General features: G+C 43.9%; 1 protein-coding gene and 1 long non-coding RNA gene across 2 annotated transcripts in view; one reads left to right on the plus strand and one right to left on the minus strand.

The window, feature by feature from the left end:
• Positions 1–563: 563 nt before the first annotated feature.
• The window catches only part of anks1b (ankyrin repeat and sterile alpha motif domain containing 1B), a 334,903-nt gene continuing 318,640 nt past the window's right edge, over positions 564–16,826 (minus strand). The window contains exons 20-26 of the mRNA XM_088646015.1: positions 16,058–16,183; positions 12,695–12,766; positions 11,066–11,152; positions 10,160–10,297; positions 8,481–8,651; positions 4,055–4,165; positions 564–2,799 (exon numbers count right to left, since the gene is read on the minus strand). Of these exons, the coding sequence (XP_088502141.1) occupies positions 2,686–2,799; positions 4,055–4,165; positions 8,481–8,651; positions 10,160–10,297; positions 11,066–11,152; positions 12,695–12,766; positions 16,058–16,183 (819 nt within the window). The 3' untranslated portion in view covers positions 564–2,685. The remainder of the gene's footprint in view (positions 2,800–4,054; positions 4,166–8,480; positions 8,652–10,159; positions 10,298–11,065; positions 11,153–12,694; positions 12,767–16,057; positions 16,184–16,826) is intronic.
• On the plus strand, positions 5,045–8,562 carry LOC148655395 (uncharacterized). Its single transcript, XR_015941263.1, has 3 exons — positions 5,045–5,164; positions 7,202–7,407; positions 8,429–8,562. It is a non-coding gene; the product is annotated as an uncharacterized LOC148655395 (long non-coding RNA).

Raw genomic sequence — 16,826 nt, forward strand, 5'->3', positions numbered from 1 at the left:
GGGAGGTGAAACACCTCAGGCTTCACGCCTCAGTGCCTTTGGAATCCTGCCGAGATACTGAATTCTACCGTGTGCCGGGGCTGGGAAACTAGTAATGTTTCAGCCATAGCAGCCCGGCCGTCCTACTGAAAGGAAAGCAGCTGGGTGTCGGGATGGGGAGGTGAGGTGGGGGTCAGCCCTGCGGAGGCCGGGCCGATCTAGACCACAGTGCTCTGGAAAAGCAGCTACTCTACAGGGGCACAGCCAGGGCAGCAGACAGCGCAGGACGTCCTGAAACTCACTCACAGAAGACGTGGTCGGTGTCGAACCGTTTCGGCACTGGGAGACGGCACCCGTGCGCCGAGCCAGTGGCAGGAGTGCCGTCTGCCCCCTCTGAGCTCCAGGCAGCGGGAGACTCCGGGCCGGGCTCTCTGCCTCGGGAGCGCCGCCGTGCGCGTGTGTGAGCTCGGAGCCCGCCAGCGACAGGGATCGAGTCCCAGCGGGAACAGGGGGAGCTGCACACGTTCCCACTCATTTCATTAACACATAACAGGCCAGAGCTAACACCAAAAAACAGCGCAGTGTTCATGGTTGTACAAGTTTTATTTATTCCATGTGCTTTTACAAGGATATAAATAATGACTAAAATTACAAAATTGTTTTAACTGGAAGCCCAAGCATATTTACATTTATTAGTTGCAGTGAGGCCACTATTTAATTTCCCCTCATACAATATTTTTCTTTTTTCTTTGAAATTTTGGTACCATGTTTCCAGTGCTATTTACTGCGAAGTTTTACTACATACATGTATGAACAATAAATTGGCACAATATTTACATGAGGACTGCATTTGTTCAAGTACTGTAATACTGTATTAAAAGATTACAACTGCCTTGAATTACGGCTCAGTCCAACCATAAATTATACAATTCAATTTCAGTTTTAACCCAAGCTAAATTCTGCCACCCAGACATTCATTTCTTTTGGATGGCTGCTATTTTTAAGCCCAGCTTAGTTCAGCATATCATAGAAAAATAATGTAACATTAAGACAACGTTAGACCATAATTACACAATAATAAGAATTGCAATATAATAATAGTCCTATATTAAACATTAAAATGTCTCACAATATGAATATCTAAATGGATGACACTGCAGTTATTTGGTGACCACTGCCGATTACATTAGACCGTGCGCTTTGCACAGCTGTTCCTGGCTCAGTAAAGACTTGGATGGTGTCTATTCACATTATGCATATTCATACCATTGGCCTGACAAAAAATAGGGCTGAAAGACAAGTCTCTGTCATGCGCAGATAAAAACGTCCCGTTCGATCCTTAAGAAGAAAATCGTGGATACAAATTTGTCACGAGGTCCCGTTACTGGAAAAGTTACTGGCTCATAGCCTCACTGCCGTTTTTAGTAGGCTCATTAATATTGTATAAACACAGGCTCATTAACCCAGACACCAATATTACTTTATCAGGACGAGTCATGTTATTTTTTTTGCTTGCATTAAATTATACATTTCCATTAAACTGATTTTACTCTGCAGTCCTTAATACTTTGAGCAAGAAATTAAGTTTTTGGTTGGCTACATTCTCTGCATCCACAGTTAAAGAACTGGTGGTCTGGCACTGTCCTGTATATGAAAATCTCTAAGTTATCCAGTGTATCCCCGAAAATTCACTGCCTCAGCTGGGATGCTGTGCTTGCTGCTTTGAAGACTGCCATCTTCCCCAAATCCAACATGGGCGCCAAGCTTTTGGCTACACTGGATATTTTAAGCTACAGAGTTTCAAAATGAAAACAAAAAGTTTCTTTCAAAACCTTTTCATTGTAAAAGAACTTTTTTTATTTGTTACTTTCATACACAGTGTTCTTGTATTCATTAATGTTTCAATATAGTATACCATATGAACAGCCTCCTTTTAAATTCCGAGGACACAATGACTTTTCTATATAAGAAAGATTAAAATAAACATCTTTATCAAGTAAACAATGTGCTGGTTGCAGAAATTTGCGTAAACCACAAAGAAATCAACACAGCTTTAAATTAAGGGACAAATATTAAATGAAGGTTTTGTAAAAGACGTGTAACATGTAGTTTTAGAAAGTCGGATTTGCTACATAGGGTACAGCAATTACGTTTTCAACCAGATCACCCTACAGTGAGCATTATGGGAGAACAGATCGAAACACCTTTGATTTTCTCCAATCGTCACCACAGGTAACCGAAAACAAAGTAGAACATTAGTGAAGGACATAAAAACACTTTTTAAAGTATATCAGCTCTTAGCAGCATTTAGGTTTTATTCTCATTCAGGCAGTCGGGGAGGGCTTCGGAAATCCCAAAAGGGCTCAGAAAAGATCGGAACAGAAGGAACGAAAAAATAAAACGGACAGATACAAGTGTTGCATCAACGTCGCCAGTAAGAGCAAGTCTAAACTGCACTGAGTTAGGCCCTCCTGACAAGACTGCCTCAGAGACATCTCAGGACAGTGTTCATGCGTCTGGGACACCGCTGCGCTACTGTGAGAGGAATGTCGGGGCAGGACGCAGCAGAGGAAATGATGTAAGGTCACTCAGACAGCGCAGGCTCCCTGTCCACTGGGCCACAGGTCTCCACAGGGCAAGCGCTGTGCTGAGACTGCTCAGAGTGCAAAGGCACACACAGAGAGGAGAGTGGACATTGGGTGTATATTAGAAAATAGTGGTCTCATACTTAGTGTTGATTCCTCTCTTTGCTTCTTGCCCGGGTTCCACAATCCACGGCACGTTAGCGTGGCCCTTTTGCTCCATCGACGGCTGCTCGATCTGCTGGGCACAGAGCGAGAAAGAGAAGGACAGAGGGGGAACTCAGTGAAACAGTGAGGTCATCCTTCTGCAATCTCAAAGCACAGGAAAGCGCGCACGCACACACACACACACACACACAAATGCACACACCTCTGGTTTTCCCAGGGGCTCGGCGCTGACTTGTACTCTACAGGTTTTGTTTCTTCCCTCCACCTTCTAGAGATCCTGAGAACTGATACTCCTCTTATACCCTCATTTGGAAATGTAACCCTGTGTTCCCAATTTCCGATTTGCCCCGTGACGTGCTCAGGTTTTCCCACATAATGTGCCTGATTCCCTGATCAGGTAGTGTCTTCTACATGTTGCGGGAGACATTACTTGCTTTATTGCACATTCTGCGTCACACACAAATTGATGTAGCTAAGTCACTTTTTATCCTTACTATGCCTTAGAATAACCAGAATTAGCACAAACCAAAAACTGTTATCCCTAAAGGAAAAACATCAATAGTCTGAATGCTACAAAACACCTTTTCGTTTATTCGAAGCGTGGGATCCTGAAAAGGTGTTTTAATTTTTTTTTTCAGAAAAATAAATTTCTTTACCCCACAAATACGGGGCAGCCTTTTACGGAATAATCCTTTAAAAAAAGGCAACAAAGCTCACAGAGATCTATTAAAGCTGGCTTTCCTACTCAATTTTCTGATTTTATTAACTTCTTCCCTGGTGCACAGCAGAATGACAGGTTTGGTAACCAAAGTTACCAAAATCGCTTTGATAACGGTTAACTGTGGAATTGTTCCTCTATCAAATGAGTCACATGTGAACAAATTAATATCATTCAATCCTGTTGTGCTAGCCTAGCACTGTGTGAGTGACTGGTGTATATGACCATGAAAATGAAAGCATGCACACTACAGTATGTACCTCATCTATACTGTATGGAGAAAAACAGGACCTTAATGCCCTGAAACAAAAATACAAATAACCATCTATTCAAGCTACAGTATTGCCTGTTAATAATTTCTCTAGATATTTTCAACTATCTTTTATCTACCACTCAATTACACTATTTATTTTACTCAAGAAATTAAAAGAAGACTGGGCCCATCAGTACGTTACAAACACTCTTCCTTAAACGCTCCAGGGTTGGCAGAAACACTAAATCTCCTGCGTCTATTTCAGAGGAGAGCAGAGGAGAGGAAACAGGGAAACAAAGCAGCACGCGGTGCAGCACCCACAGAAGTAGCGGCAGAGAGCAAAAGGGAGGAGACCTGAAAGTGAACTTTGTGAGGATGGAGTCGTGAAGGAGGAACAGGAGGGTGTGGAGGCCTGTGGGGGGTGTAAATGTGCCCCAGGGACCAGCGGCCAGACAGGGGCATGACCTACGGGATGAACAAGGGCACAGGGTCAAAGGGCACAGACCGACACAGCCAGGAGAGAGAGAAAGAAAGAAAGAAAAAGAGAAAGAAACTGCAAAGGAAAAAAAAACAGTTGGATTGTTGCACTTGGTTAAGGATACGACATGAGAAAAAAATGATAAAACAATAGCACAACAAAACAAAAAATGCTCAGAAATCTGAAGGTTTCAGGCTTCGTTACAGAATATTGTGAGCACTGCAAGCTTTACTCCAAGTGCTCTGTAACCTTGCCTGTTCCTCAGTGCTACAGGTAGAAAACGTCCTGTGATATCTTCACGGTTGCTACTGACACACAATGTTTGTTTTCCAGTTCATATGAATACTACCAGAACTCACATTACCAATTCCATTAATACACAATGGTACAATAAGCAATTTCCTTCTTCACACTTCATATTTTTCATTGAAATCTACAAACTTCACCCACCTTTTAAATATTGCTCTTTACTTGAAAGACTCAGATTCAGGAGTGAAGCTGCTGAATAATCTGTTCTCAGCTGGCGTTCACCTCTGCAGAGGCAGTGCACTGAAAGGCGTTTATGCACTTACTGCAGATGCATTAATTAAAATCAAAACGGTCTTTCTTACAGTTTTGATATTAACGCACTTTCAGAAAAAAAGCCTAGAACACACAACACACTGGCTGACTGTGCTCGTCTCCTCTAATGTAACCATAATATTTTAAGATGTGGGTAACAAGCATTCAAAATGCATCTCTGCCTTTGTGAAAAGATATTAAGGATAACGAGCTATATGCCATGAACTGTTTTTGCACTCATTTTTATATGCTATTATTTCAGAAGGACGCTGCAGGAGATGTGCTGTTTATGGTTTTTATCTAAAATCTACGCACAGCCATTTGGAAAGAATCCAAAGTCCCTTCAGTCTACTGACCCTCTTATGGGGAGAAGGCTGGCGTCTGTGCAGAGCAGAAGGGGTCATTCTGAGGATCGGACAGAGCAGGTCAGTGCAGCCCAACTGTGCAGAAGGCTTAGCACTGACTTGACAACGGCAGTAGGAGAATTATGTTTTAGCATCCCCAACACAGTGATCATCAGCCCTCCAAGGGAGGTCCCAGCCGTGTTATGTTGTATTGAAAGCTACCACTTGGGAGCGTTCGTGTTATCCAGCAGTTCGACAGAGGCCTGAGTCAGTGAAGAGCAGTTTCTCTGTTGATTCCAAAGACTAGTTCTCAGGATAATGAGGTCATGAGGGAGACTAGTGAGGCCACAATGCTCCTGTGACTCAGACGCCAGACTGCCGCCCATCTGCATTCAGCAGAGAGAGGGAAAAATATGCCAAGAGTAATTGAATTTGATGAAAACTACAAATGTCTTTTAGAATTTAGTTGGACGTTTAGTCGGACTTCCTTTGGAGAAGGTTGTCCCACTATTGGAAAGTGCTGAAAGGACTCTATTTAAAACTGTGGTTTGCTTGTAGCATATAAACATCATAAAGTCATAAATTGCATTTTGTATATATGTATAGTGCTTTTATATCATATGAACATTTCATTAGATTACAAATTACCAAGTGGCATGGAGATATAATATTATTAAACAGGTATTCAAAAGACTGAAACCATTGCTCTCTAGGGAAAGATTACAAAACTGCAATATACAACACTGCACTATTAACACACATAAAGCATAAATAGTTTTTGTGAACCTTTTTTAAAATCAATGGACCTATGAAATAGCTTTGTAAAGTTCAATTAATGCTTTTCTCCTTTTCTGCCAAGCTGTGGCAGATTTCCCAGCGGGAAAGAGATTAGAATAATTCAAAGATCACAAATCAAAACAAAAACGTGCTTTAGTCGGCCCCTGCAGACGGAGGGCCAGGCATGGGACCCGTAACAGGGTGCAAACCTGTCTGAGATCCAGCAAAACTCTGCTGAATGCGCGGAAGTAGGAACTCAATCAAATCTATGAAGTGTAGCACAGAAAACCCTCAAGAATCGCAACGCTAACATCTACTACAGGCTGCTGTATTAGAGAAATGATGATGACATTTCCTGCAGGGCAGCCGTCTGAATTCCACTTCATTAGTCTGGGGTTATTTTCAGTCATGTGCTCTCAAAAGGAATTTGTCTCCAAGAAACATTTTCTTGCTTTTAATAAACTGAATGCAACGTATAGTTTAGCCACCAATGCAGATGAACCTCTTCCTCATTAACAGGCTTGGCCTCCTGAATGCTGATCCAGGGAAACAACCATCTCCTTCAGAAGAAGGTGTTGGGCACTCAGATCTACACTGCTGCAGCCATTAAACTGGCATATCTCTATTTGCTGCAGAGAAAATCACCTTCACTTAATATCCTGTTAGCTAGCCAATCAGCACTTACACAGCACATGCTTTATAACCCTTTAGTTTGCTTCTGTCAACCAAAATTAGCAATCATGCTAAAATCTCTGACTTCTCAGAGATTCTCTGACTTGCATGCATGCTAACCAGTTCTTGAAATAGCTGAGCAGAAAATTCAAGCAATGTTAAAACAGGGTAAGGGTGAAATGCAACCCTCAGGGGAGGGTTTGACTTGAAAAGAGCGGTTCTCATCACTGAGCAACAGGAGAGAAAATGTTAAACACATCATCTGTGCTTGCCACTGCAAGGTTAGAAAGAGTTTTATTTTAACGTGACAAGAGGTGTCAATTGGCAGTCCAGCTCGGGAGAGACCGCTGGTGTCAAAGAGGGGGTTTCTTGTGTAACATGCAGTGATTAGAAAATACCGCTCTCCCTTGTAGAAGCCACTTAAGACAAGGCTGACACATCGCATGCATCCTGGGAAAAGCAGCCATTTCCCTCCTCCCACAGACGGGATCTATTAATAGCTAGCAGGGGTTCGTGAAGGAGGCCAGAACAGACAGTTCTCTAGCAAAAAAACCCGCCACCATTAATCATCCCTCTCTCGCACGACTGGTGGGAGAGCAAGACTGAGTGCACCATTTTAAGGAAGGCACACCCACTCCTGAATGTTCGATAACGTGTTTCGTTTTCCAGGAATGAGACAGAAGAATGGGAAGGAACAGAAAACCATGAAAAGGCAGGGAGTTAGGGAGTCGCGGAAGACAAAGAACAGAAAAACGAGGAGGGCGTATGCACTGGAGCCCGGCCAAGAAAGAGATCCCACTCCGACACCCGGATGATCAGAAACGCACGCATCCTAAGTGCTTAAGATACCAGACATAGGAGGTTAAAGAGCTCTGGTGAGAAAAACTTGAAAGGCGCGAAGAAACAGTATTATTACTGAAAGTCATTTTGCACGTTACTCTGCTACTGCAGACTGGGGCAAAAACGGCCTGGATCCACAACAGAGATTCCGTTTGAAATCGCTAAAGGTGACCTTCCTGTTAGTTGACAAATCTAATAACTGTGGTTCTGCACTGGTGCAAGAAGGCCCTCACGTCCCGAAAGCCACATTACTGAGAGGTCAGCGTGCCAGGCCGCACACCACTTGTGTGCTTCCACAGCACACGGAGCACAGCCACACGAGCACAGACAGATGGACACGTGACACGGGGGGGCGTGAGTGAAAATGAAACGCAACAAGAGGGGAAAACAGGAAAGGAAAGATGTTTCCTGTGAAAAACCAGTGCAATAGCGTGTTACTGTTCCTGGTACATCTGAGGACCACAGGCGAGGATGAAGACCTCACCACGAGGTCCTGAGATTCCTCCACAGAGTTACCGACAGCTGCGTGTCGCACCGAACACCAGCGATGGACAAAGACACATTAAAGTTTATGCAGGTGGGCAGCTCTTCGATCAGGGTAACATATAAGACTCCTGACTTAGGTTTCAAGGGCTCCTGCAGAAACTGCACCCATGAAACATGACGGGAAACTGTTCGAGTTCACATCTTAACCTCAACTTATAAGTTTACATGAAATAAGGCAAGAGTCTTGAGATACTGTTTACTTGGTGCTGTTCTCTCTGCTGTGCAATGGGAGTGTTACCTGTTATCTGCTGTTGGTCAGGAAGGAACGTACCCAATCTCTCGTGTATCTGTTGGAGGATATTGCCTTTTTATTGAGGAAACTAAGAGTGGCCAAATAATGTCAGCAGACACTGGATCTTAAAACATGCTTTTATTGTTAGGCCAACTGATTGTTCTAACTGCCTTCAGAACAAACCTAACATGCGGAAATCTGGACATTGATTACAGTTAATTATGTAGGAAAACCCAGAATACTGCCTGTGACTTGAGCTCTGGTGTTTTTTTCCACAGAAAGAGAGACTGTGTCACCGGGGCGATGATCAGACAGATGCTTGTTACTCACCACAGACTTCCGAATGTTCACTCGTGGCTTTGGGATGGGCTTGGTGGGCTTGTTCTCGAAACTCTCCGGCAGTGTGGACGAGCCATGCCCACTCTTTCGGGCCTGAAGGGCCAACTGATATGCAACCTCAAACGCCTGCCCGAGTGTCAGAATAATTTCATAGGCCAGATTCTGCACAGGGGAAAACAAAAAAAGACAAAAGACACGTTAAGTCTGGGGGAGCTGCTGAGATCAATGCAGGAGCAGTCTGCCCCAGGACAGGGAGAATTCAGGGCTCCCGTTTGTCAGTGAGGAATCACGGCATGCCATTTACCTGCTACGGATATTGCCTTGGTACTGAGGAAACTAAGAATAACCAAATAAAGCAAGTAGATATGAGCCCTTAAGATTCATATATGGAACCAGACCAGCACCCTAATAATACTGATGTGTTAGCCACACAGACTTGGACTCTAAACTGAAGAAACACTTGCAGAGACTAGCAAAGACCAGTTTCACGGTAACCTTATACACGCACATTTTCGATTACTAGTCTTTCACATTCTAATTAGAAATTCTTGCCTAGAATTAAAACTGGGATGAAGGATGAAAAAATTCCATGCACATTATCCGTGAGGAGAAGGTCCCTGAAGACTGCAGCTGTTCATTACAGTGCACCGAACGTGCTTGAACTCTCAGAGCATCTCTTTAATCACAGACACTAAAACCCATTTAAAGAAAGAAAACATCTATCCGCTCTGCGAAAACAAACTGATCATCTTTTATGAACTAATTGGCATAAAGATCTTTCCTTTGCTTAAAAACTTTGCAATGCAACACATTTTAAGGGACAAATTGCCATTTCTAAAAGTGATTCTTTAAGGTAATCGTGGTCAGTTAAAATATATCAATAACATTCTAGCATTTAATTCAAATTTCTCATAAAAAATACCAATCATAATATGTTTATGAGACTGATTCCCAGTACACTATGTGTATAAATATTAAATAAATACATGCTTTACACAGACACTAACTGATTTCAGAACCTTAGAATTATAATAATACAATAGAATTAAATCCTAGAGATGGTGATTTAATTTTTTTGATAAGTCTAAAATAAGATACTTTATTCACGCTCTGTAATTTTTATTTCTGAGGATTAATATACTTCAGAAAGCAAGAAGACAAAGGATCTTAGTGCAGAATGCTAAATGCCGAATACAAAAAATGCATTTGAAAGATATATAAAGTCAGGTTTTGACAACTAACTTCAATAGCTAACTAATTTGATTTTAAACATATTATAATTGAATGCAATGGGCTAAAACACATAATGATAACCTGACTGCAGAATGCTAAAGACAACAGAAAAGGGCAGAAGTCTATATATAAAGAAAGACTCTGTATGAATATAGTTTCGGTCTGATATGGTGCATTTGCTCAACTAAAAACTTTAGATCAAATATTCCTGGAACTATGGTATTGAGATTTTATAAGGTGTGCCATTAAGCAGCATCTGCAGAGGCTATGCTATGTCCATCCTTATTCATTTGATTCATTCTTTAATGTGCATTCAGTTGCATAAGCTTTTGTGACACAGCCCCACGGTGTGACACCGCCCTGCTCCGCAGGAATCCGCGGGGGAGGGGCCCGGGCCCCCAGCAGCACAGCGAGGTCGGCGGGCGCCGGACGCTCACCACATCGAAGGCAGTGAACACGTGGCAGTAGTGGTGGCTGGACTTCAAGTCTTTCGTGATGTAGGCGAATGTGGAGAGGTCCTCAGGGTCCTGAGCGGCACAGGAGATGTTGCGGATTTCGTGCTCGGCGATTATGTTCTGCCAACAGCAAGGGACACGCGGGGGATGAGATCAGAGTGCGGCGTCAGGTGTGATGCTTCAAGAGGAGAATCCAGAAGCCTCTGCAGCACGAACGCAACCCTTATCTCCAAACTAAAGATTCTCCTTTTTGCTTTCTTTATGACTACTCCGTTTTAAAATCTCCTATTCTGTGCCTGCACTCAAGCATGGAGCACAATTCTGCTTTTCAGGCTTCTGCACAAAGTATGGTTTTCTAATTTATTCTCTTCCCTCTGCTGGATTGGGACTTTAACATGCTCCAGGAAAGGCAAGAAAGGAACCCAGAATGGAGAGCATCAATGCAATTCTGGCTGGACTGATATAAAACCCTTGTGTGGGTTTTGCAAGTTTCTGCTGCTGTGGTTTGCTGTCACAGAGGTACAGTACTGATGGTATGGGGGCATTAACATGATTCTTCTTACACATCAATCTCTTACTGACTTTCATTTACGGAATGTTCCTACAGAGATTGTTCTGCAAACCACACAGCTATGACATTTTACCAGCGTCCTTCATCCCCACTATCGAATTACAGCCTCAACTGTATTATCTGAACACATAAATGGAATGGAATAGAATCTGGAACAACATTATGTCACGATCAATATCCACAACGTGAACAAACTGGCATTCTGACTGGTGCTTGAGACACACGGCCATTGCAGCCACAGTGGACTGAGAAGTGCTGAAAGCAGGGGTGGGTGCTAGTACATTCACTGCCCTGGACGAGCCATGAGTGGGACTTGCCTTGTTTGAGGCATCAATGAACTTGACTCCTTTGTATGAAACCGAAAGCACTATGGTGGGAACTTTCTTCATGTGTTCCGTAGACTTCTTGGAAAGCAGAACAGGGAAAATTAGATCAGAAAACAATGAACAAACCATCATCAGGTGCAATACAATCACAGGGCATTTGGTTTATTTTACGACAAGGTACCTGTATTTCCATCAACAAAAACTGCTACCTGCAGCTAAAAACCTGTCCAAGGTGCTTTTATCTCTGCTTGAATCCATGTATCTATTGGTTGCATGTGAAAAAAAAAAATGGACAGAAAACGCATCGCCCCACAATGATAATAACAGTTATGAACACATCCATTGATAACCTGACATTGTTAGGCCAGTTTCTTATCTCCCGCCACATATGATAAACAGGTTAACAACTTTTCACAACACTATGGTCCTCCCCATTATCACATCTTACTTTTTGCAAAACCCATAGTGTTCTACTGCAAAGAGCATGGATCTTTAAATGACCTGTCCTTCTGAATACATCACTGTATCAAACAGGTTGGGGGCAGGGAGGTTGTATTTTGTAGTACAGGGGTGGTAATACCTGCAGGGCCACAAGCCAGTTTCACATACCCCCTTTAAATGATCAATTTCAAAACCCTGGAACAAGCTTACGTTAAGCACTGAAGCAGGTGATTTGCTCATTGAAGCAGTCTAGAGATCATTTGCAATGAAAACCCACAATATCCGGTACTGTACCTCCCACTGGCCACAGGTGGCCACTTTTTACTTAATTCAGTTAGTTCGCTGACTAAGTTGATCAACACTCCCGTGTTTTCAAAGTCTTCACAGAACGGTGGTGTAAAAATTACCTTTTAGACCTCCTGGACAGTGACTGTCCAGGCCAGGGATGGTATAGACACATCACCAGGGGCCAAAGTCACGACAGTAGATTTTTTTTATTTTCCAGAGTAAGCCTCTAGTAACTTCACTGAATGCAAAGCACGTTTCCAATATTTTTGCTGTTGTTGCAGACACTTTTGCTTGCTTTAGCATTTTTTACTGTCCAAGATGCCTGTCAGACTCTACCTCAAGTTTCAACTGGTGCTACAAAGCCGACAACAGCACCACAATCTCTGACAGGCATAGAAAATGTGAGAAAACTGAACATATTTTAAATTCAAATTTAAACAGATATGTTAGACTTTCCACACATGAATTAAACATTCAACATAACCCATTCGGCAAGAGTGAAGCTCCTTGATGCTGATTACACAAACAAGAAATATAAATACAGTAAACAGAAGGGTCTTGGATTAAATATATTCCTAGATATCTCAGCTTTATTAAAATCTGTACCAGGAAAATATTTTAATGTTTTATTTACATCCATGAAAGGCCACAATTGCTCTAGAAACATATCTTTCTGCAACTTTTATTTACACATTCACAATGAATCACTTCAAATATAAGCTGATTTTTTCTCATTAACCCACCTTTACACCTAATTAACGTGGCTCAGTGTACTGCAGCCTTGTCCTAGTACTGTATACTGTATAAACAGACGCCGAAGAAGAATCTTCAGCAGAGCAGTAAGAAGCAGACCTAGCTTCACAAACAAGAGACCGGGAGTCTGACTCTTACCCTCATTTTAGCGCAAGCATCCTGCGTGGACTCTGTTCCTCTCAATTCTTTGACCAGCATAGAACCTAAGTACTGAAGAAGAGAAGGACAAAGAGCCAGATGGAAACAGGTGAGACTTTTCACAGCGCATTTCTGCTTGGTTATACAGTATGCTGACAAAAAAGTGTTACATAGGTGTTGAGCAAGATTCTTCTTATTCCACAAAGAGCTGAACCGTGCTAATAGTTATGCTATTTAATTTCACAGAGGCTTCTGGAGACAGAACTGAGTTCTAAAACAACAAGCGCTGCAGAGTCTGAACCAAAAAAACAATCTTTGCTTCTTATCATGTCTCGGGTTAGATCAGCTGATCACTACGTTTTGGTCATATTCCGTACGGAATATCACAAAAACATATTCTTCTTGTATGCTAAAATATTAACTCTGAAGGCTGTAGCTAGAGAGAATACTATATCACATGTCTGCTGTAGCTTCAAAGTTTCAGCACTGCAGAAAACTTTGTCACTTAGCAATGTTATCAGAAACAGCAAGATACATCTGGGATTTCAAGCGAGATGTCTCACACAGAAAAGTGACTGTTCTACAAAGCCCACAATGATCACAGAAAGGAAATATTAATTTCCTGTGCTTTCATTCCTATGCTGGCTAATAGAGAGAAAATTATCAAGGTTCTGCACAAGTGGGATGTCAATTATTCCAATTAAACTCCTATATCTGACCAAGATTGAAAGGAAGAAAGATCTAGGAAGGTGTGTTACTATAGTTTTTTTTGTTACCATTGTTCAATTTACGTTTCTTTAACTGAGGAACCACAAACACATGCCATTTCACTACAGACAGTGGAAAGGAGTTACCTTTTCTTTAGATTCACTGACCTGACAAGCTCAGTTGTGCAGAATGTACAGTCCTTCAGATGCTAACAACCACACAGACAAGCTCTGCCTTTACACAGTCATATACTGTATAGTCACAGACACTGAACTAAGGCCTTGGTCAGATGACCGCTACAATGTACTGTACCAGCATGTCCCACACAGAACATGTACAGTAGATCACCTCACAAAATGGTAAAAAGACACAAATCCATTGTAGTTATAGAAAAAAACATTTATATACAACACATGCTCTCTGAATAGCGCTCAGGACACGCTGTAAATTTTCACACATCAATATCTCATCTACAACCCATACTGTCTGTCACCAGCTCATTTATCTTCCTTAGTGCAATTAGTCAGCATAGAAGACTTCAAAACACTGAAACCCCAGCCGACCACAGCACAGCTCACACGACTACACGCACAGGAGATCCAGTCATTACACCGCTAAAAGGAAATTTCAGCCACTTTATTTCCAACAGCCCCTGTGGTGATTTTTGCTTTGGCGAGCCTCTCACCACCAAGCGCGCATGAACACAACGAGCCGAAACCCACGACTCGCAGGCGCGCCCGTTCCGCAAGATCGAACTCCCCGACGGTACGTTTCACAACGGTGAAGTGTGAGAAAAGCAAGTTGTGTTTACTGTGAGATCTTGAGCATCCTGCCAGCGCTGCAGCCTGGGTGTTACCTCTCGGCTGCCAGCGCAACTCTCCCTATTCACACAGAAGCTGAACGTCATGATGTGGACGAGGGCGAAGGCAGGCATGGGGGGGGATATCAGCTTGACATTTCCTGTGGGGATCGCCCTTTATTTTCACTGCTGGCAGAAAGGCCTGTCCCCCACTGCGATGCAAGTCATCGGGCTGGAGACCCGCGGCCAGTGTAAAGCAGCCCCTCAGGCCGGCACACAGATGGACATGCTCGCCTGTGACCTCTCGACCACAAGAGCAGGGGCTGTCGGTAATTTAAAGGCACAGTTTTTCTATTAGATGTTTTTTTTCTCAATTCAATTCAAGGTGCGTTAGTATGACCGATGGGCACAAGCAGTGTCGCCAAAGCAAATAAAAATAATACGATTAACACGAAACAAAACAAAAAATAAAAGTAAAATAAAATCTACACACATATTACAGACATTTACAACAAAGACATGTCATAAAATAGTTACATATACTGTAGACAAATGGAGCATTTTTGGGAGACAGACTCACTGTTCCTCAGGCTGGGACAGGAGATCACATACTGGGCTGCCAGTTCAACTGAGTTCCCTCCTCCCTCTCCCAGTAGGATTGGCACCCATTGTGATTCTGGCAAGTGTGGGAACTCTGGGATTAGATTTCTGAATTTAGGGAAGAATGTTTCTCTAATCCCAGAGTATCTGTCACAGTGCAGTGGGAAGTGCACCTCTGTCTCTATTTTTTCTCTCTGCGTTATCTGCTCAGTTTATCCGGACAGCTTTCTGCTTGAATTATTCAAGCCACACTCAGGAAAACTGTTTCAAAAACGCTGACTTTTCCTTTCAGCGTTGGGGCAAAACCCTGATCTACAGAGGATATACTGAACTTAAAATATGAAGGATATATCAGCTTCCTTAACCTGGGAAATAACACCATTCTCACACGTACGTTATTAAATATTAAGGATACATGTTTAGATAAATGCCCTTAACACACCGCACTGTGCCCCGTCATTCCAGCTTAAAGCTAAACCAAAGTGAAGAGAAGCCCCTCTGAAACTCAGGCAGGGTCCTGCCAGTGGCGAGCGAGGCTGGGAAGCGAAGTCGGAGCCGCAGGAAGTGGGAAACGAGTCTGGCGAGCAGCGCGCTGCGTCAGTGCGCGGAGCCGCCGGACAGGTGTGACCGGGGGGGCGGCGGGGGCTCGGTGTCTGGGGCTGCGCTGTGCGCCACCGGACAGCTCGCCGGACAGGTGTGACCGGGGGGCGGCGGGGGCTCGGTTTCTGGGGCTGCGCTGTGCGCCACCGGACAGCTCGCCGGACAGGTGTGACCGGGGGGCGGCGGGCGGCTCGGTGTCTGGGGCTGCGCTGTGCGCCACCGGACAGCTCGCCGGACAGGTGTGACCGAGGGGCGGGGGGCGGCTCGGTGCCTGGGGCTGCGCTGTGCGCCACCGGACAGCTCGCCGGACAGGTGTGAGCGAGGGGCGGGGGGCGGCTCGGTTTCTGGGGCTGCGCTGTGCGCCACCGGACAGCTCGCCGGACAGGTGTGAGCGGGGGGCGGCGGGCGGCTCGGTTTCTGGGGGCTTCGTTGGGCGCCGCACGGCCGCTGCACGATATTTATACAGTATCTTCTTCTGGGAAGCGGCCGAGACATTTCATCCCATCAATCTGCGCAACAAAGAGACCGAGCTTGCCGTTTATCAGAGCAAAATAGATAAAGCAACTTTGATTAAAACACACTTTTTTTGGTGGGGGGGGGCAGCAGTTTTCGACTCAGCAACACCGAAGGATTTAGGAGGAGCCCGTACTACTTACATATGCTTCGTAATCGCAGGACTGGAAAATGAGCTTCTCTGGGTGGTGCTGCCAGTACTGCACGGGCGTGGACGAGGTGGCCTCGTTGGGGGGCCGCAGAGTGATGGGCTCGCACCACTCTCCTTGCTGAAATCACAAGCGGGAGATCGGGGTCGTCAAACGGCAAGCGGTGGCAACACTACGGGCACAGACCTGTAATGCATTTGGCTGCCCAGAACCAGGCGGGGTTAGAGCTACAGGCGATGTCTACATCAGGTCCGGCAAGGCAGCCCCTCCGATATCCCCTCGATATCGGGCTTCACCTCAGGGGTGAAAACGAGAAAATTACAACAACAATAACAACAACAAAAAATCTTGATTGCTGAATGTGAATCGACAGGACCTACGGAACTAATAACCCCATGTTTTGAAAGCGTCGCCGCCATTTTAATTTGTCTAACACGTCTACCCAGCTGCGACTATGGATTTTTAAAATATTTTTTTAAAAAAGCAACCCACAATAGTGGGCCGCAATAGTGTATACTGTCAGAATAATTAATACAACCACAATTAATGATCAGGCTGGCCAACACCATCGTGCTCTACATACAAAATATGACATTTCTGTCCGACTATGGAACATTCACTTGATCCCCTGTACTGTACTGTATGTAAGGGATCGATCTTCTCGTTTTATTTAATGTATGTTTCCGATTTGATACAACAAAAGGTAAAGAGGTTTGAAGAACGCTCTGCTCTTTCCAGATGGATACTCTGCTCCCCGCGGGTC

This window comes from Lepisosteus platostomus, chromosome 9 (genome assembly GCF_059453375.1).
Source record: "Lepisosteus platostomus isolate fLepPlt1 chromosome 9, fLepPlt1.hap1, whole genome shotgun sequence".
In the NCBI taxonomy this organism is placed as follows: Eukaryota; Metazoa; Chordata; class Actinopteri; order Semionotiformes; family Lepisosteidae; genus Lepisosteus; species Lepisosteus platostomus.